This window comes from Protopterus annectens, chromosome 9.part0 (assembly GCF_019279795.1).
Source record: "Protopterus annectens isolate FY-2018-M chromosome 9.part0, PAN1.0, whole genome shotgun sequence".
NCBI lineage: Eukaryota > Metazoa > Chordata > Ceratodontiformes > Protopteridae > Protopterus > Protopterus annectens.
The window spans coordinates 160,745,003-160,767,184 of record NC_056743.1 but is presented as its reverse complement, the minus strand read 5'-3'; the positions used below and the strand labels follow the sequence as shown (position 1 = coordinate 160,767,184).

Here is a 22,182-nt window from a genome sequence, read left to right as displayed (position 1 = left end):
TGCCCCCCACACCCCCCTACTTTTATATTCTCACACTGTGATCGAGCTACAGTGGGGATAAGGGAATATTCCCTTATCCCAACTGTACACCGATCTCAGCAACAGCCATTCCCCGCTGATTTCCCCTGTTTTTATCATAAATTCGTGAAAGCGCTTTTTTGGTGAAAAGCACTTTCGTGAATGTATGATGGTCAGTTTCACTTTTGCTGAAATTGCCATTCGTGCACAAGTATGGATCCTATATAGAGTATCTATATCTATATATATATATCTATATCTATATATATATATATATATATATATATATATATATATGTGTGTGTGTGTGCGTCTTTCGGCTTTTTGCCGGTTAGGGGTCGCCACAGAGGAACTCCAGTCCGCTAATGATTGGCAGTTGATTTTTACGTGCTGAGTTGCCAGCCCTGATGCACAACCTTCAACAAAGGTATGCCCATTCAAAAAAAAAAAAGAAGTTTACTGACATGTATGCAGGGGGCCGAGTCCCCCTGCAAGTCTCCCTGCTGAAATATACCAGCTCCGTGACCGCACTATAGCGGAGGAATGGAAATTCTCCCATTGTGCACTTCTGTATACAGCGCAGAATGAGAGATTTCCCTCATCCCCATTGTAGTGCGGTCTCGGAGTTGGTATATTTAAGTAGGGGGGTGTGGGGGGTGCAGGGGGGCTTACCCCCTGCAAAAACATTGTAAAGACATGTTTGCGTGTCTTTTACGCCCGCTTTAGAATTTTGAGTTGCTGAAAACTCTTGGAGGTGCTGTAGTTTGAGATTTGGTTTATATATATATATATATATATATATGTGTGTGTATATATATATATATATATATATATATATATATATATATATATATATATAATGTATATTTGAGTGCGTGTATATCCCCATTTACACTTACTACACTTTTTCAAGGATCTGTGTTTCAATAGTCTGTTTCCTTTTATTTTTCAGTGTTCAAGTGGAAGGAAAGTGCTACTCTGTACTGTAAGGGAATTCTCTCCAAACACCATTATATTGGGTGACTTCAACCACTCAAACATAGACTGGGAGCACTACTCAAGCCCCAACACCCTCGCCCAACGGTTCCTAGAATTTATAAACTCAAATGCTATGGAACAACTGGTCACCACTCCCACAAGAGGGGAAAACATATTGGACCTGATCATCACCAACATGGGGACTCTGTGTTCCATACCAGAGGTATACCCCTCATTGGTAAGATCTGATCATAAATTAATCTCACTGGACATCCATATCCCATCCCCACCCCCAACCAATTAAACCACGGTGAAGAACTTCTCAAAAGCAAACTTCACACTTCTCAAAACCGAGGTGGAATCCTTCAAAGCCCCCGGGCCAGTGGAAAATGCGGCCCAAACCACAGAATCCTTTACAAATGCATTCTATGGACACCCACAGGAATGCATGGATCGTGCTATCCCAAATAAAACCAAGACTCACTCCTCCAAAGGTAGGAGACCTGTCTGGTGGACCCCAGCCATAAATAAGCTATACAACAGAAGGAGGAAGCTACTACATGATAGAGCAAAATCCCAAAAAGGGAAGGCATCTCTGATCAGTACTAGCAAGAAACTATGATCCCTCATAAAATCATCTAAGGCCAGCTTCGAAAGAAAAATTTCACAAGACGCCAAAGATAATCACAAGGCCTTCTTTAGTTATGTCAGGAACCTGGGTGGCAACTCCCATTAATGCTCTGAGTTAGTGCAAAGTGGCAACAAATGCACTGAACCCACAGACATTGCCAACATCCTGGCAGACATCCCCCCCTTCCCCCCCCAAAAGAGCAAATGTCTATCCCAACAGAGTGTAGCCTCCCTGACATCACAGATGCACAGGTGAGAGCTGCCCTCTCCAAAGCAAAAAACACAGCATCAGTGGGACCGGACAGTGTCCCGGGCTGCGTCTTACATGAGCTCCAAGAAGAACTGAACCCTCACATAAAGTCACTGTTCAATCTCAGCCTTACTACAGGATATATACCCAAGGAATGGTGTACAAGCAACAGTGATCCCACTCCATAGAGGTGGTGCCACAGTGGACCCCGGAAACTATCGCCCTATAAGCCTGACTAGCCTGGTCTGCAAAGCTATGGAGCGTATCATCAATGAACTCATAAACAAAGACATTGGGAACCTCCAAATACTGGATCCTACCCAATTTGGCTTTAAGGGCAGATCTTGCCTCTTGAACCTGGTCAACTTCTTTGAAACAGTCCAAGGCCGTAGATGAAGGGAAGGTAGTCCACACAGCCTACCTGGACCTTGCAAAAGCCTTCGACACAGTACCCCACTCGGGCATCATGAATAAGCTCATCAGCTTAAATATCAGCCCCTATGTCACAAGATGGGTTGCAAACTGGCTCAGGGATAGAACCCACATGGTCAGAATTGCAGATGCCATGTCAGACTCGAAACCAGTTACAAGTGGCATCCCACAAGGCTCAGTCCTGGGACCTCTCTTGTTTGATATATATTTCTCTGAGGTACAGGCTAACACGGGAGGACTATGGCTGACCACATTCACAGATGACTGCAAACTGGGTGCCATAATAGACTCGCCGACTGACACAAGCATCCTCCAAAAGGGTATCACAGACGGATAACTGGTGCCAGAGCCATGGCCTAAAGCTAAATGCCAAAAAGTGCATAGTCATCCCCTTTGGGAAAAACAAAGTGCCCACAAATTACCACATAGGTGGTAATCCATTAAGTACGGAAGAAGTAATTAGGGATTTGGGGACCTAAGTAGATAGCAATCTCTCCTTTGACAATCACGTTGCCAAAGTAGTTAGAAAGACCTTCTATATAGCCCACCTTATCACAAAAGGGTTCACATCTAGATCGAGAGGTCATTGTGCCCCTCTACTCATCACTCATCAGGCCCATAATTGAATGCAGTGCCCCATTTGGGATGTGCCTTACCCAACACCTGCACCAACTGGAAAGATCCCAAAAGTGCCTCACCAAGAGGATCAAGGGACTCAAACAGATGCCCTACGCAGTTAGGCTAAAGAAACTCCAGCTCTACTCGGTTGCTTACCACCTACTCAGAGGCGATATCTACCTGACGTATAAAGCCATGTCCAACCCAGAATTAGTGGACATGCTCCACCTCAGGAAATCCAAATCCCTTAGAGCTACATGCTCCAGGGACTTAAACCTCAGCACAGAAATAAATAGGACATGCTGGAGGGACAGATTCATATCCCAGAGGATCCCCTCACTCTGGAACAAAATCCCATTCCATGTTAGACAGAGCCCCTCAATGACCCTCTTCAAGAGAAATCTTGATGAGTGGATGGGAGATCATAGGTTTACCCCTGGGATCTCTTCTGTGTCCCTACTAGACAGAGGCACAGTAAACTAACCTTAAAAGGACTATCTTCTGTGACCTACTATACAGAGGCACAGTCAACTAATCTAAAAGGGTGGAGAAAGCCAAACACACTCTGGCTAGGCTTATAAATGCCCTAGGGCAGATAGCCTAGTATCAACCTATGAACCTATAAAACACTATTATGACTCACTGCAGAAAATGAAATGCTAAGTGATTTGTCACTCCAAATACCATCGGTGATTTGGACTCCAGACAACTGCTCAGTGGTTAACTTATTGATTTGTTTGCATAAGAAGGAAAAAGTAAGTACTTTGCAATTTAGATGAAATGACCAACAGTGATACGCAATTCAGTGGAATTTAAATACAGCTGCCTTGAAGTTTTTATTCCTTTTTTATCATGTACAGCTCTCCAGATATTCTCATGGCTTCATTCTTTGAAAGACTTGCACTGTAACATGCCCTGTTTGTCTAACCAGTTCCCATGCCAGACACAGCTTGTTTTATTTTCTTTGGAATTTTTCTTCCTCTGGGTTTGTCATTGGCAACATCTCTTTTTGACACCAGAAGAACAAATAATTTTTTTAATAGTCCTAAAGGAAGTTTTTTTAAAAAATTTTTTTTCCCCACCAGCCCACTCATTGGGCCTATCAGCAGGTTTTGACCAGTGCAGCTTCACAAGCTTTCTAACCAGAGCAATATCAGGGGGATAACCAGAATAGTAACATTCTGACAGTGAGAGGAAGTGATTTTTTTTTTTAAAGAATGTTTTATATTTTGCTCTCGTTTACCCGCCTCCATCATACTTGATGTGCGTTCACTTCAATGCCGAGCATATGTACGTGCTATCATACATTTGATCTCACTGCAAGTTTATATTGATGTAACCCCTTGGTACATCATGCTGCCTAGATCAAGATGTCCATTTCTTAGTGAGGCCCTACATCTTGCCAGACTGAAGAAACCTAACCTGACCCCATGCCATTTGGTTCCCACCCACATTCAACACCTTGCTAACTGAGCTCTGGTCAACCAATGTCATACAAAGAAGCTGTACCTCTGCAGGGCAGACTGATCCTGTTCCTTTTCTCAGATTTCAGAGTAGCTGCACCTCCTGCCCTCTGCATTTGCGATTTTTTTACTATAGTGCTCTGATACCTGCTCTGTGTAGCATAAGAATTTGTTTTCTCTTTGCATCCTCAAGATATAGTTTATTTTTGTTCTTTTATGCAAGTTGTTTTTCCAAACACGATGCTTCAGACAATATTGTGATAGCTGAGACGCATCTGAAAGACTGGTGTAATTTCATGAAATTAAAGATGTGAAGTAAAGTTAAAAAATAAAACCTTCCAAAAAAAAAAAATTCTGGCACCACTAAAATCTCAGAGTAATCCATGGTGTTTTCCTTCTAAATAGGTTTCTTTTGCTTCATTCAAGAGTAGCTACGTGGTATTAGATTGACATAGCTAGTAAAATGTGTCGACTACTTACAAAAAAAAAAAAAAATAGTAATATTAGAGAGTAAAACAACAAAGCTGTTTACAGATTCTGCTATCTCTTTAAAATTAATACTACTAAGCATCTCTTAAATAAAGCAAAAAAAAGTATATTTGAAAGGAAATCACCTCAGTGGATTGCTTTTCCAGATTCTAGTGGTGTCAGGGCAGTTTAGAGGTTTTGTCTTTTAACCATCCACTTCATTTCTTTGGTTTTTTTTGTGCCGAAGGTGACCATCTTTATCCTTGCAGACACTGCAATGGTGTTCTTTGTATTAGTCTGTTTGCTAGAAAATTTTCTATTAGGTCTTCAATGTCTTAAGGCGAACTGCTATTGATAATACTTGGTGACTGTGATAAGTTGAAATGTCAGCTTTATATTTTTGAATTCTGTGTTTATTGTATGTAGTATATGCTTTCTGTTTACTATGTTTTATGAAGTACACTTTTGTAATAACTGATGCTTTGTTTGACAGGGCCACAGTATGGCACACTGGAAAAGGCATGGCATGCTTTCATGTTGGCAGCAGACCGGTTAAGTGAAATTCACCAAGAGTTAAGGAACCATTTGGTTAATGACGACAGCGAGAACATTCGGTCATGGCAGAAGGATGCCTATCACAAACAGATGATTGGAGGGTTTCGTGAGACAAAAGATGCAGAAGATGGCTTCCGTAAAGCACAGAAACCCTGGGTTAAAAAATTAAAAGATGTAAGTAGTTTGAAACATTACTGGGACAGATGAATGAAGGGTGAGAAAGTTTTACTGAAACTGAAATTGTTCTTTGGCAGTACATATCAGGGAGGGATGTTGTTGAATAGGTCTTTCGTCTTCCTCTACTGAGATTCTGCCAAGTGAGAAGGCATTAGGAAGTCATTGTTGTAATGTGTGGAGGGGAGCAGTATTAGAAGAGCCCAGGAGGCGGCAAAGAAATTCATTCATAAGTGCATGAAAATTTAATTTGGCATTTGTGATTGAGATTAAGCAATATAGTAAACTGTCTTGATTAACTTTTTCATTCCATCTGTGGATCCTCATTATACAGTTAGTCCAGTAAGAGTGGTGCTTACGAAATGACATTACTGTTAGTTGTACTCCCCGAGTTTTAAGTGTTCGGGAGGAGGAGGGGAATCATCAACAGTTACTTTATTTAAACTGGAATGTGTCCAGGAACATTAGTGGCTTAACAGCTATTGTCCTGCTACCATTCTTCCCTTTATTCCCTGCGGCACAGAATCCAGTAACATCAGTAAATTGTAGTCATGATGTTCATAGTCGGTAAATATTTACTAGCACCTGTCTTCTCTGTGAAAGATATAAGCTTGCTGTACCTTTTCCCTTTGCTACATGTTTTCTTTTGCTGCACGTTTTCTTCTGCAAAAGAAATCTGCTACTACCCATTCGGACCTCTCACAGCCTGAGCTTGCAGCTGAAGCCAGGTTGTGAGCGATGGCAAATAAGATGTTGTAGACAAACACAGAAATGTAAATAAGACCTACCTTCTGCCAAAAAAATGCATGTAGCAGAAACGCATAATGGCATTCGATTAATGATGGGGAAGAGTACACATTTTATATAAGAATGTTGCAGGGTTCGACTGAAATTTTTGGTGGAAGAGGTGAAGCTTGGATAGCAGATAGATTTGAAATGCCTAGGAGGTAGCGGTAAGAAGACAGACCAAAACTGGCTTGACAGTGACTGACAGGTGTAGAAGAACAGTTTTGCAGTGGTGCTAGTGTTTGCAAATGTAAGGAGTCTGATACAGGCCAAAGAAGATCCACAGTGTGTCACAGTCACTGCCAGATAGTTGTAACATTGCTAATTGTGATACTGTGTGGAAGTGATGGAATGTTTAAGCCGTTAGTAGGAGAGAGAATTTCAACAGGAAATGTATATTAAAGGGAAAATAGACTTGGGCAATGGGTTGTTAAAGGAGATGGGCTGTGTTTTGGGGGGTGTTTAATTTGACACAGAAGTAAAGCAAAGGGGTGCAACTTTGAAATAATGCATTATTCTCGGGTTGTTGTGTATATTGAGATGTGGCAATAAGAAAGTGATAATTAATGTTCAGGAGAGTTTACCTTGGTATTATTGAGGGCTTTTGCACCAAGCTTAATTTGCTTGAGATGAGGATATTGACAAATGGCATGATCACAGTCCAATTCATCAAAATATGTGATCCTTTCTACTGGCACAGACATGGGAACAGATGCTAGCATGGGTCCAGCAGGGTGCAGGTGTCAGCAGGTCAATATTCTGGTCTTTGATAATGCTCTATATTGTCATGAGATTGTGCAGACTGGTGAATGAGCACTTAACACCAAGTTAGATGGTCAAGAAGATGTTAAATTCTTTCAGGAGTTGCTTACAGAAATGAGGGAAGATGCAGCATACCAGAGCTAAAGGGGGTGATCTGGAAATAAAAGTGCATTGTATTGCATTCTGGAAGCAAATGTAATGGTGGATTTTGTACAAGAGGAAGCATCTAGTAGATGGCAAAAGTTGGGAGAAGCACATTACTAGATAGTCTGTAAGACTGGCAAGGGAGACCTTGGCAGAAGGTCACCAGCTGCGCTTCATATGAGAATAAAAGCGGAGGATCTTGCTTTGAAGGGCTCTGTCATAGTAGTTAACACTCAGTTACACTCTGTCTTTTCTGTGTCAAAATCAAGGCCCTACTTTTATGGGGGCTTACTTCCTTTGGCTCTCTGTGCACACCATAATGGTACACAGCTGTTTCCAGCTACTTAGTTCATCTGTGCTGTTAGTATTCAGTATTCAAATGTTCCTGCATTTGGTTCCTAAGATTCCTAAGAAGTGCAGGACTACCAAGAGTTCCTGATGATAGTTGATCATTAGAACAGTCTCCTCTTCAGTGATGTCCTTTTTGCAAGGACCACATTGTGGTATAAGTGGCTTTTTCAGCTGTCTTTAGGAGCAGTGGGTTAATTCTGGGACTGCTGAGTCCTACACTAAGGCACTGTACGAACACATTCCCACTCGTGCATGAGTCATGCCATCCCAGATTGAACCAAGATGCTCTCCTCCAAAAAAAAGGAAACCAATCTGGTGGTCCCCTGCCATGAACAAACTTTACAACAAAAGGAAAAAACTATTGCAGAAAAGAGGAAAATCCCAGGATGCAAAAAACTCCCTTACCAGCCTCAGTAAGAAGCTGAGATCCCTCATAAAATCCTCCAAAGTTAGTTACGAAAATAAAATTGCCAACGATTCCAAAGATAACCACAAGGCATTCTATTACTATGTCAAGAATCTAAATGGCAATGCTCAGATCTGCTCTGAGCTACAACAGAATGGCATTAAATATACTTATCTCAAGGATAATGCCAATATCCTGGCAGATCAATTCAGTGCCAACTTCACCCCCCTCTCACCCCCTAAATGGCCCATCTCAATACTAGAAGATTGCCAAATTCCGGTAATGGCCACACAGGTAAAAAACGCACTCTCCAGAGCTAAGAATATAGCATCCATGGGACCAGATGACATCCCAGGCTGTGTACTACATGAACTACAAAATGAACTGGCACCTCACCCAAGTGTCATGTTTAATCATACCCTCACCTCAGGCTTTGTGCCCACTGAATGACGCACAGCTGCAGTTATCCCACTCCACAAGGGGGGATCCACCTTGGATCCTGGGAACTACCGCCCCATCAGTCTGACGAGCCTGATCTGCAAGGCCATGGAATGTATTATCATGGAACTTATAAACAAAGACATTGGCAACCTTAAAACACTGGACCCCACCCAGTTTGGGTTTGTGAAGGTCCGATCTTGTCTCCTGAACCTTATTGACTTCTTCGAATCAGTCTCCAGAGCTGTGGATGAGGGTAACGCAGTCCACACAGCCTATCTGTACCTTGCCAAGGCCTTTGACACCATCCCCCACTCTGGAATCATAGATAAACGTACTAAGCTGGGCATTAATCCCTACGTCACTCGATGGGTTGCCAACTGGCTTGCTGACAGAACCCACACTGTAAAAGTAGCTGACTCCAAATCCAGCTCCAGACAAGTGGAGTACTTCAGGGTTCAGTCCTGGGACCTCTCTTGTTTGGCATCTACTCTCTGAAGTACAGGCCAACACTAAGGGACTCTGGCTAACAAAGTTCGCAGATGACTGCGAACTGGGAGCCATTATTGAATTCCCAAATGATGTGGATACTCTACAAAAAAGGGCCTTACAGAAACAAACGCTTGGTGCCAGAGCCATGGGCTCAAGCTCAATGCCAAGAAATGTATAGATCTGGAGTAGGGATTTCATTTGTCAGCAACCTGTGGGTCTTGGATCCGATATCGGATCCGAGCCGGCAACTATTTATACAGCTATGGATCCTAGCTCCTCCCCTCACCCATAATCCCCTGACAACCCCAAATAACCTCAGATCTAGTTTGCTGCTCTTGAGTGTGTCAGCTGGATTTTAAGGTCCTGGCAATTTTTTGAGATAAGTGTTCTTTTTTGTCTCATTAGCCTTCTTTTCTGTAATTTAATCAGTGTGTGTGTGTTAGGTTTCCCGTTAGTCTGTTAATTTTTAAATTTGTAGTGTTTACCCTCCCCTCGCTGGTCAGAGTGTGCTTGTGTGTGCTTGCGTTTCGGGCCTAGTGTGTTTGTTTAGCTTTTATTTAGTTTTGGGTATGTCAGAGGCCTCAAAACCTATTTTTTCTAAATGCACCGAGTGTGGCCATAAGCTCTCTCTGGCGGATGGCCACACTCTGTGTGTTCAGTGCCTTGGGGTTGAACACCTGTCCTCGGGATGTACCATTTGTGCAGCATTCAACCCCAGGGCACTGAAGGAGCGGAGGTCGAAGCTGGTCCTGGTGGGACTTTTGCCCCCGGATTTGGCTTTGGCCTCCGCTACTCCCATGGCACCTTCTCAGCCTGTGGTGGTGGCCACTCCTGCCCCCCTTTCTCCGGCCGGGATTCAAACTCCCACTAAGGTGCCGGAGGACAGGGAGGCCAGGAGGGAGAAACAGAGGGAGAAGCACCACAAGCGGCGGGCCGAGACCTCCGCTTCAGCCCCCCCCCCCCAGCTAAGCGGGCTTCTCCCTCCACGGCTTCCAGGTCTCCTCCTCCTCGGCTCCGATCACCTTGCTTCTCCCTGGGACCTGAGGAGGAGGAGACCCGATCTCCATCGAGGTCATCGAGGCAGCATTCCAGGCCTGCCTCGGTGGCCTCGTCGAGATCCACCTACAGCCTGTCTGATGCAGACTTGGACTGGATGATGAGAAGGTTCATCCAGGCCCAGCTGCAGATGGGAGTGCTCCTGCCTCCCCGCCCCCTTCGGGGGGAAGCTCAACACCCTTTTTTGCTCCGATAGCTCCTTCTCCGACCCACTTTCTAGGTTCGGAGCTCTTGGAGACGGGCAGCATTGGAGCCGGGGGTGGGTCGGCGCTGACAGTACTGGGTACTTCGGATCCAACCCTACCCTCGAGTCTGTCTGAGCCGTGGCCCGAGCTTCAGATCCGAGGGATTCAGTGTGCCTTTGGCTCCGTCCAGGTCGGAGCACACTGGTCCCTCGGATCCGATGGTCTCGGCGCCGGTTCCGATCCCTTCATCGGATCCGAGTGGGAGTCTGCTCTCTGAGCCCAGGGAGAGCGACCCCCCCCCCTCGGCCTTCGATGTAGTGGAGAGGGCTCTGTCAAGAGCATCCAGACCTCCGGCCCTTGTCTCGGCTCCGCCCTGCACTCCCTCTTTGCTGGGTCAGGCTTCCATCACCCGGCCACAGGGACAGCCTGCTTCGATGTCCCAGGTTGTTCCTTTGGAACAGGACATTGCTGGTGAGGCCTCCTCGGACAGCCCCCCCCCGAGGAAGTGCCTCGCAAGCATAAGTGTAAGAGGAGGCACGTGGACCCCCCCCCCCCGAGTCCTTAACAGACGACACTGACTTGGATGAAGGGGAAGGCTGCCCAAGGTCACCCCCTGAGGATGTCTCCTTTGGAGACATCATGGAAATGCTCAGGATCAGGGGGGGGTTGGTCTGCCCCCAAAGCTTCCTTCGACGAGTCCGTGTTTCTGGAGGAATTCGAAGCAGGCCAGTCTACCTCTTGGGTGTCCCCTCCGGTCGACCCCCTGGTGGACCTTGTTACCACCAGGGCGTGGAAGGAGCCAGACACTGTGGAGCCAGTCCCTAAATGCCCAGATAGGATTTTGAGCCCCCCCGCAGACCGGTCCCACTGGAGCAAGGGTCTCCCCATAGATGCCATGTTGATGGCGGCAGCCACTAAGAGGGAACTAGCTCAGGAGAGCCCCTCGGTCCATCCATCAAGCAAGGAGTCCCGCTCAATGGATCACCTTGGGAAGCAGGTATTCAGTTCAGCGACCTTCTCAGTAAGGTCCCTGAACTACATGGCACATGTCATCAGGATGCAGCGGGATCTTATTAAAGAATACGCTGCTTCCCCCTTGAGTCCATGGCGGAGGACAAGCAGTTGCACTCCACTCGTATGGCCACTCTAAGATCTATTTCCAATACCTCTATGCGGCTGTTGTCTCACGCCACTGAGGGAGCCGCTAGAGCTAGCGGAGCAGGCCTAGTTATGAGACGCCAGGCCTGGCTCTGACATTGCAACTTCGCGGAGCCCATTAAGGCGTCCTTTGCAAATGCCCCCTTTGATGGTTCTGCCTTGTTTGGCAAGACCGTTCACGAGACACTTGTCCAGAGCGAGAAGAACGGGAAGACGTTGTCTGCCATCTGAGTCTGCTTCTCTGCTCCCCAGAGGTCCTTCTCCAGAGGTCCTTCTCCAAGAACCAAAAGGGACAGAAGAAGATGTGGTTCTGGAAATCGCAACATTCCCAACCTGCTCCGGACAACCAGTCCTTCCGTGGCAGAGGAGGACAGGGAGGACGCCGCCCTAGAGGCAGAGGGGCCCCGAGAAATTTTGGGTCCAGAGAATCCTTCTCTGATCAGCCCACGCAACAGCCCTGAAGGGTTGCCCGACTGCTGCACTCTGGAGGCAGTCGGGGGGGCGCTTCTTGAGGCATCTGGCAGCATGGGAGCCAATCATGTCAGACCACTGGGTGCTTCGGATTATATCCAGAGGTTACAAAATCCCTATGCAACATGTTCCCAGACTCAGGAACCTCCCCGATGTACCACCAGGTCAGAGGGAGGCTGCAGCCACAGAAATCCAGCAGCTGCTAGAAAAGTGCCATCCAACCCGTCCCCCCAGACCAGCTCGGATTAGGGTTTTACTCCAGGTTCTTTCTGGTGCCAAAAAAGACGGGGGACCTGAGACCAATTCTAGACCTTTCCCTCTTGAGCCTGTCGGTAACCAAGGAGAAATTCCGAATGGTCACTCTTCAATCCATTCTCCCCCTCTTGTGGGAGAACGACTGGATGTGCTCAATAGACCTCAAGGATGCGTACCACCACATTTTAATGGACAGATGATCCAGGAGGTTTCTCCGCTTCCAGCTGGGAGTCAGCCACTATCAGTTCAGGGTCCTTCCCTTTGGCCTCACCACAGCCCCCAGGGTGTTCACCAAAGTTTTAGCAGTGATAGCGGCCCACCTGAGACTCCAGGGAATGCAGGTCTTCCCGTACCTGGACGACTGGCTCCTGACCGCCCCAACAAGGCATCTACTCTGCTCAGTCAGAGACTTTTTTCTCCGCCTAGCTCCCCAGTTAGGCATCACGATCAATACGGACAAATCCTCCCTTGCTCCGACACAAGTGATAGACTTCATAGGGGCCAGATTGGATACAAGAAGTCTGCGAGCATACCTCACTTCGGAACGACTACAGAATCTGAGACTTCATGTGTGGGCCATCCTCCAATCAGAAGCTCCACTGGCAGAATTGGTCCTGAGGGCACTGGGCTTTATGGCAGCGGCAATAACGCTTCTTCCATGCGCTCGTCTAAACATGAGGGTACTACAGTGGACCCTCCAAGTACAATGGTCCTTTCAGCTTCTTCCTCTCAATCACCCTATCTCTATCAGCAAGGCTTGCAGGAGGGCCCTGTTATGGTGGCTTCAGTCCCCAGACCTCCATACAGGCCGACCCTTCTGCGCTCCACCTCCTCTCGTCACAGTGACCACGGACGCTTCTTGCCTCGGGTGGGGGGGCATTGCTCAGGCAGAACAGTCCAAGGCACATGGAATGACACAGAGACCTCCCTGCATATCAATGTTCTGGAGATGAGGGCGGTGCTGTTAGCGTTGCAAGCACTTCACAACCTTCTTCCCGTAGGAACTATTGCGCTACAGACTGATGTCAGTTGTCTGGTACATCAACAAACAGGGGGGAACCAGGTCTTATCCCCTCTGCTGAGAGGCCATGAGGGTGTGGGAATGGGCGATCTCCACCAACCGATTTCTGATTGCAACGCACATTCCGGGATGGTCCAACATTCTGGCGGACAAACTCAGCCGCACTATTCTTTCCCCTTACGAGTGGTCTCTCAACTCCCGAGTAGCGAAGCGGATATTTGCAAAATGGGGGCAACCCTGCTGCGATCTCTTTGCCTCTCCCTCAAATACAAAATGCGACAGCTTCTTCGCCCTGATTCCCCCTCTAGGGAAAGCCCCGAGAGATGCTCTAGTGCATGCTTGGCCACCCGGTCTACTTTATGCCTATCCTCCTCTACCCCTGACGCTAAAGCTTTTACAGAAAGCCTCTCTGTTGGGGAGCAGAATGATCCTCATTGCCCCATTCTGGCCTTGGCAAACTTGGTTTCCTTACCTGTGGTCTCACTTGGTGAATCCTCCCTGGATTCTGGATCCCAGCCCGGATCTAATATCCCATCCATCAGGCTTACAGACCCCGAATCTGGACAACCTGAAGCTGACAGCTTGGCTGCTCCAGTTCCACTCTTAATCAGGACTCCCGGCATCTCTTCACCAGTCAAAGCCATCTTGGTGGCAGCGCATAAACCTTCCACCAGGAAAGTTTACCGCAGTAAATGGAAGCGCTTCTCCATCTGGAAGGAACATCATAATTTGGACCCTTCACTGCTCCGTTAATGTCCGTGTTGGACTTCCTTACTGGACTTTTTCAGCAAGGGGCTAGCTGTTCGACAGTCCAGGTACAGTTGGCAGCCATCTCCCATTACCATGTAGGACATAAGACAGGTCCTTTGATGTCAGCTAAACTATGTAAAACCTTCCTCAAGGGTACTTTTCTGCTCAGGCCCCCTATCAAAGAAGCCATACCCCCTTGGGATCTATCTATAGTTCTTCAAGCCTTGACTGCTTCTCCTTTTGAACCAGCTGCCTCGGCTGATCTTAAATACCTGTCTTGGAAAACAGCATTCCTGGTAGCCATCACTTCAGTGAAGAGAGTTTCGGAACTTCAAGCTCTTTCCATAAAACCCCCTTACTTGGTTTTTCATCAGGATAGAGTGTACCTCAGGACCAATCACTCCTTCCTACCCAAGGTGGCTTCAGAAACCAATATCAATCAGTCCATTAACCTACCTGTTTTCTTCCCTAATTATCAAAATAAAGGAGAGTACAAGCTGCATTCTTTAGATGTGCAAAGGCAGCTGCGTTTCTATATATATTTGACTGCTGATCACAGACAATCCGATCAGCTGTTCATTTCCTTTGCCAAATTCAGTTTGGGTAAAGCCGTTTCGAAGGTCACCATATCACACTGGATTTCCCAATGTTTTCTTCTAGCTTATGAAGCTTCTGGGAGGCCCGCACCTCAAGGAGTCCGTGCACATTCCACTTGCTCCATATCTACTTCTGCTGCCTTTAGATCTAGAGTCCCCTTGGATGATATTTGCTCGGCAGCCACTTGGGCCTCATCCCCTCATACCTTTATCAACCACTACAAACTGGACGTCATTTCCAGAGGGAGAGCATTCTTTGGCTCTGCAGTACTCCAGAACATCTTTCCATGATGGCCACCCAAGATTCAGGTAACTGGGGACTCTGTCCCACAGGTTGCTGACAAATGAAGTCCCTACTCCAGATTAAGAAGTTATGTACTCACCATAACGTTCCATCTGAGTAGGTGGCTTCGTTTGTCTGCAACCCCCCCCCCCTTCCCCCTGGCCTTCAGAAGAGTTAGTTTGTTGTATTATTTGCCTTTTCCTGTTGGGATACCTTTTCATGTATATGTAGTAGGGCAAACTTGATCTGAGGTCATTTGGGGTTGGCAGGGGATTATGGGTGAGGGGAGGAGCTATGAGCTCAGATCCATAGCTGTATAAATAGTTGCCGGCTCGGATCCGATGTCGGATCCAAGACCCACAGGTTGCAGACAAATGAAGCCACCTACTCAGATGGAACGTTATGGTGAGTACATAACTTCTTATTATCCCCTTTGGGAAAAAACATGTACCCGTGAATTATCACATAGGTGGCAGTACACTAAACACTGAAAGTGTGATAAGAGACTTAGGGACACAGGTGGACAGTGGTCTCACCTTCAATAACCACATCACCCCAACAGTCAGGAAATTCTTCTGTGTGGCACACCTCATCACTAAGGGCTTTTCATCCAGAAAAAAGGTCATTCATCCCTCATTAGACCCATTATAGAATACAACGCCTCATTTGGTATGTACCTCTCAAGACATCTGCAACAACTGGAAAGGCCGCAGAAATACCTCACTAAAAGAATCACAGGCCTAAAGCAGATGCCATATGCTGACCGCCTTAAACTCCAGCTATACTCAGTTGCATATCATCTACTCCGAGGCGATCTCTGCTTAACATACAAGGCCATGTCAACCAAGAGCTGTTGGACATGCTACACTTAAAGAAATCCCAATCCCTCAGAGCCACACGCTCCAGGTATCTAAACCTTGTCATCACAATAAACAAAACGTGCTGGAGGGATAGGTTCCTGACCTAGAGACTCCCCAGACTCTGGAATAGACTGCTCATACATGTCAAGAAGAGCACCTCTTTAGCCCTCTTGAAAAGGAACTTTAATGATTGGATGGGAGAAAGGAACTCCACCCCGGGGATTACGTAAGTCGCCCTGCTAGACAGGGGTCCAGGGAAGTAAATAGTGTGGGAGGAAATAGCCAGGGAATTGTTATGGATATGGCTAGGCTTGTATAGGCCCTAGAACCGATAGCCTAGTACCAACCTATGAACCTATAAAGAAGGTTGTGGCTTCTTTTTTAGCCTTTGTTAACCAGCAGTAGACTGGGTAGAGACAAAAGGACTTTCTGGATGACCTATGAAGGGCAGGAGCATGATAAACACAAGTTAAGGGAACTAGTGATCAGACCTGAGACTTCTGAGCCTAGCTGCTCAATTTTATGACCATCACAGTTGTGGTGGCACCTCCTTTCTCACCCATATTGTTATGCTTTAGCAAGAGGTCATTTTCCAGCTGTGCCCCATTGGATATGACTGTTTAAAAACCGAGACAGTATTCGGCGCTCATTTCAAGGGGAATAAAGAGGCATTACCTGTGCTTCACCCTACAGGGCACTCTGGTGGCTGTGCAAATTTGTAAAGAGTGGGCAATTTAGTGTGTGTGTGTTAGTAGGCTTGATCTTTGACCACAGAGAGTGACACTTTCCCAAATCCACATATTTTGGTTGGTTGTGTTTAGGGATGAGAACATCCCCAGAGGTCCTGTTATGTTTGTAACATTTTATAGTTCTAGTCATGCAAATAGTTTTATCTTGACTTAGAAAGTACAACATAGCACTTTCCAGCAGGCATCTGGTTTCTTTGTTTTTCTACTTGCCTAATCTGTACTGGCCCCTCCTTGTAACATGACATATTGGCACGCACTGGACCATGGCTCCTCTTATTGGTTCTGCTAATTCTTCTCAGTACCTATTCTTGTAATTCTTTAGGGTCAAAACACGAACGAAACAATCCAATGGAAAGACAGTCTCAAAACTTATTAACCCAAAACCAAAAAGAAACTCAGTCCGGCACACTAGACTCAATAAAGGCAACTCCAATTAAAATAATTACCAGGCACCACAGTCCGGTACCAATAAAATTCTTTAATATCACAAAAGATTAAGTGCTTTCATTCCACAACAGGGAACTTCATCCGAATACACCATCACTCCCATCAAACACTTGAATATAACACCATTACCTTGTCCAATTAATTACATAATTGAACTTTCAAAAATCTATTGGTCCCTAATGCCAGGTGGCTGTATTAACTAATATACAATAAAAACTACAAGCACTGATGAAAAAAATACTGGAAACTGTTTAAATTATAAAAATATCAACCATTTACAAATACAATATCAACCTTTTGCAAATAAAATATATATGTAGCAACAATTTGTTGCACTCAGTATTTTAAGGCTTTTCTTTTTAGTGCGGGAATAATATAATGCTCATTTAAACCGGGGTGGGAAGGTACAGGTGTCCATCTTTAGCTGTCACATAAGATGTTCTTCGTGTTTCACTGTTATTTTTTCTTTCAGTAACCGATGTCAAAAAGTTAATTGTCTCGCCTGTGGAAAGCAGATCCCATACAGAGACTTTCATTCTTACTGCATCACTTGTTTGGCCCTGACCACGACGTCCCTCATTGCCGGTTCTGTGCCCTCTTTAATGCAAGAACCATTTGCCATAGAACTCTTTTGGTAGACAATTATTTTTGTGTTCAGTCTTCAGATTCCGATATGGCATCCATCAGCCAGCAATCTGTGAACATTCCAAAAAAAGTAGAGATAAAGATAGAGACAGGCCATATAAGGCTAAGCCTTCCGACGACACCACCACTAAGCAAGTTGTCAGTTCTCCAGAATTCAGTAAGGTACTTTCGCAGCCCCTGATGTCCAACTTGCTATCTACATAGGCCTCTACCGAGACTCTTTCGGAGTCCAGTATGCTGCAGAAATCTACTTAGTCTTCCGAGCCTTTTGTTATCTCTGCCTCAGTTGGGTCCAGAGCCGCGATGCAGGCAGTGGCTTCCGAGGAGGCCTTTCGCACTACCGAATGTAGACAAAAACCGATGTGTTCGCTTCCGACTACTGCTTCTCAGTGACCTCTAGCCACCACCTTGCTACTGCTAAATGGCAGAGGATTTCATCTCCCTTATTTGAGGTACTCTGGCCCCCACTCGTAAAAGGGAAAGGCGTCCTTCAGAAATTGACAGACTATGATGGAACTCATAAACAATGACATTGGCGATCTCCAAACTCTGGACCCCACACAGTTTGGGTTGTAAAAGGCAGATCATGTCTCTTAAACCTGATAGATTTCTTTGAAGTAGTCACCAAAGCCATAGATGAGGGTAAGGTGGTTCACACAGCCTGTCTAGATCTCGCCAAGGTGTTCAACACCATCCCCCACTCTGGAATTATAGATAAACTCACTAAACTAGGTATAAATCCCCATGTCACAAGATGGGTTGCCAACTGGCTTACTGAAAGAACCCACACTGTGAAAGTAGCAGACTCCAAATCAGACTTCAGACCAATGACAAGTGGAGTACCACTGGGTTCAGTCCTGGGTCCTCTCCTGTTTGGTATCTACTTCTCTGAAGTACAGACTAACACAGAAGGTCTTTGGCTAACTAAATTAGCAGATGACTGCAAACTAGGAGCCATAATTGAAACTCGTAATGATGTGGACATCCTACAAAAGGGCCTAACTGAGACATATGTCTGGTGTCAAAGACATGGTCTCAAGCTCAATGCCAAAAAGTGCATTGTCATCCCCTTTGGTAAAAACTCTTTACCCATGAACTACCACATAGGCGGTAGTGTACTTAACACCAAAAGTGTGATGAGACCTTGGGACACAGGTGGACAGTAGTCTCTCCTTTGATAATCACATCGCCACAATGGTCAGGAAATCCTATGTGGCACACCTCATTACAAAAGGTTTCTCATCCAGAAAAATAAGGTAATTGTTCCCCTCTATTCATCACTCATTAGACCCATTATAGAGTACAACGCCCCTTTTGGTAAGTACCTCACAAGACATCTACAACTGAAAAGGCCGCAAAAATACCTCATAAAGAGGATTACTGGCCTCAAACAGATGCCTTACGCAAACCGTCTCAAAAAACTCCAGCTTTACTCCGTCACATATCGCCTACTCAGAGGGGATCTCTGCCTAACATACAAAGCTATGTCAAACCCAGAGCTGTTGGACATGCTCTACTTAAAGAAATCCCAATCCCTCTGAGCTACACACTCTAGGGACCTAAACCTTGTCACCACAATAAACAGAGCATGCTGGAGGAATAGATTCCTGTCCCAGAGACTTCCCATACTCTTGAACAGACTACCCTTCTATGTCAAACAGAGCTCCTCATTAGCACTCTTCAAGAAAAATCTTGATGATTGGATGGGTAATAGGAAATTCACCCCAGGGATCACTTCTGTGGTTCTGCTTGACAGGGGCACAGGAAAATAATTTTCTTGGGTGGCGAAAGCCAGGGTACCTTTTTGGCTAGGCTTGTATAGGTCCTAGGGCCAATAGACTAGTACCTACCTATGAAGAGTATGAGGAATCTGAGTATTCTGGTTTTGAAGAGGAACAACATCCCTTAACTATTTGAGGATTCAGATGCAGAGGAGTCCATCCCTTCTGCCTCCCCTCCAGAGGACCTCTCATTTGGAGAAACCCTTCACTCTCACGCAACATTTTTATTGGGAATCTCAAGACATCCTACAGTCTAAGAAAAGAGTTAGAGAGTTTCTAGACCTGTCCCAGCACAGACACTTGGCCTTCCCACCTATTTTGGAAGTGGTGGATGATGATTTCCATGAATCCAGCTTAGCCCCCGATGCCCTGCCCTCCTGCTCCTAGTAAACCTGACAGGTACTGCAGAGTACCGGATTCTCACAAATACCTGTATAGTAATCCTGCTGCTGACCCTGAGGTCATTACACAGGGACCTGAAGGAGCTAAGACTAGTTCTGCCAAGAATCCTCTTCCTTCTGACAAAAGACTCCAGAGCTCTGGACAGATAGGGTAAGAAAGTATACACATCTGCAACCTTAGCTATCAGAGCACTCAGTTGTCAGTTCCATGTGTTAAAATATCAACAACGCACTTTGGAACAATTAAAACAGAACATTGCTATCTCTCCTGACTGTGCCAACTCAAAAGAGCTGGCAGAATTACTACTCTGTGCTTGTCAAGTGGCCAAACACTCATTGCAATGTGGATATGATGCCCTAGTAGCCTCTAGCAGGGCAACAGTGACAGGATCTGTTATTAGAAGACATGCATGGCTGAAGGAAAAACTTCTACCCGATCATGTCAAGTCTAAACTTATTGATGCACCTCTAGATAAGGAGCGCCTGTTTGGGGAAAAAGCAGAAGTGGTGCTTAAAAAGATAGAAAACAAAGCAAAATCTATGCAAACCATAAAGGATTTCTTTCAAGTTCAACCTCCCAGATTCAGCAGGAACTTTCTCTCTAAGCACTGGGCCTTCCCTGCACCTAGCAGATGGAGCCAAGGTAAGCCCCGCAGGGACAGGCCAACCAGGCCCCTATCTCAGGGCCAGCAAAAAAGCAAACAATGGACTGCTTCCATCTCTAAGGCAGGGAGTTCTAAGCCAAGCTTTTTATAGCAAGCAAGCTCAATGTCTCTCCCTCCCCCTCTGCCCTCCCTTCACTCATCAAAAACTAGGAAGAAGGCTCACCCTCTTCAAAGATAATTGGGTTTCTGTAACCAAGGACCAATGGGTCTTAAATATCATTTCTCAGGGATACAGATTCTCTTTCAGCAAACTCCCAGTTCCAAGAGCGTACCCAAGCCTCCCCCCAAGCCAGTGGGCAGAGGCATTGAAACAGGTCCAAACTCTAATATCCCAGGGGGCAGTAGAACCTCTCCCTCCAAATCAAACAGAAAAAAAGGTTTTTACTCCAGACTATTCTTTGTTCCCAGAAAAGAGGGCACTTGGCTCCCCATCCTGGATCTATCCAGACTGAACACCTCCTTGGTAGTCCCCAGATTCAAAATGCTAACTTTACAACAGCTCCTGCCTATGCTAACAAAAAATGCCTGGCTTGTGACACTAGACCTTAAAGATGCCTACCTCCGCATCCCCATCAGGGAATCGTGCAGAAAATTCCTGCACTTCAGAGCAGGCTATCAACACTTTCAGTTCTCTGCACTGCCCTTTGGCTTATGTAGTGCTCCCAGAGTATTCACTAAATGCTTGTCCCTGGCAATAGCATTCTGCAGATGGAGAAATATACAGATTTACCCTTACCTGGATGACTGCCTCATTCAGGCAGAGTGCAAAGAAAAGTTGCTCCGGGACCATATCTTTTTCAAATCTCTCCTAACTTCCCTAGGGTTTACCATCAAAGAGAAAATATTGAAACAAAACCCCCACCAGAAAAATTATTTTCCTGGGAGCTGTGCTAGACACAGCATCCCAAATGGCCTTCCTATCCACAGAAAAGCAGAGCTTCTTGCCTCTATACTTCATCCAGCTGACTTCCAGAAGTCACCTCACTGTGAGGACGTTCCTGCAAGCCCTGGGATACATGGCATCTTGCATCCTTCTCATCACCCTCACCAGGCTTCACATGAGAGAACTTCAGTGGTACTTAAAGAACCTTTGGTGTCAGCACTCTGTCCCTAGAGACCACATTCCTTCAGATCCCATGTATGAGGGCCGAATTTCTCTGGTGGGCAGAGGCCTGTGCCATGAACAAGGGTCTTCCCTTCATCCTCCGCCCTTCTGGCCAGACCATCACCACCGACACCTCAGACATTGCTTGGGGCGCTCACCTAGCAGGCAGGTGTACCCAAGGCCTTTGGAATGACCAGCTACTTCATTTGCACATAAATCAGAAAGAAATGATGGCAGTGCAGAAGCCTCTGACTTCCTTCCAAACCCCATCTCAGGCCAGGGGTCCTCCTTATAAAAACAGACAACACCACAGTGGTGTGGCACATCAACAAGCGGGGGGCACCCAATCTTTACCCCCTATGCAGGTTAGCCATGAGTCTCTGGCTTACAGCAACCTCCATGGGGCTAAACCTAATTGCCCAATACCTACTAGGAGTCAACAGCACCCTGGCAGACCACCTAAGCAGAAACTTACTGGACCCCCAAGAATGGCAGCTCCACAGAGAAATCTTTCTGCAAATCACTCAGGAGTGGGGGACTCCAGAGGTGGATCTCTCTGCCTCGCACCTCAACCACCAGCTGCAAAAGTTCTGTACCAGGGAGTATCACCTCCTAGCATGGAAGGTGGATGCCTTAACCTTCCCTGGAACTCCCTCTTTGTGTATGCATCCCCTCCTCTGCCCCTTATTCCCAAGGTTCTGATCAAAATAACAGAGGAGAGACCAAAGCCCATCCTCATTGCTCAAGATTTGCCCAGACAGCATTGGTACCCCCTATTACGCAGCCTGA

At 46.1% G+C, this 22,182-nt stretch overlaps 1 protein-coding gene across 6 annotated transcripts in view; it reads left to right on the top strand.

Annotated features, from left to right (window-relative positions):
• PACSIN3 (protein kinase C and casein kinase substrate in neurons 3) overlaps positions 1-22,182 on the top strand; it is a 324,322-nt gene that overhangs the window by 139,531 nt on the left and 162,609 nt on the right. For all 6 annotated transcript variants that reach the window (XM_044082695.1, XM_044082694.1, XM_044082693.1 and 3 more), the window contains exon 3: positions 5,351-5,586. In XM_044082695.1, the coding sequence (XP_043938630.1) occupies positions 5,351-5,586 (236 nt within the window). The remainder of the gene's footprint in view (positions 1-5,350; positions 5,587-22,182) is intronic.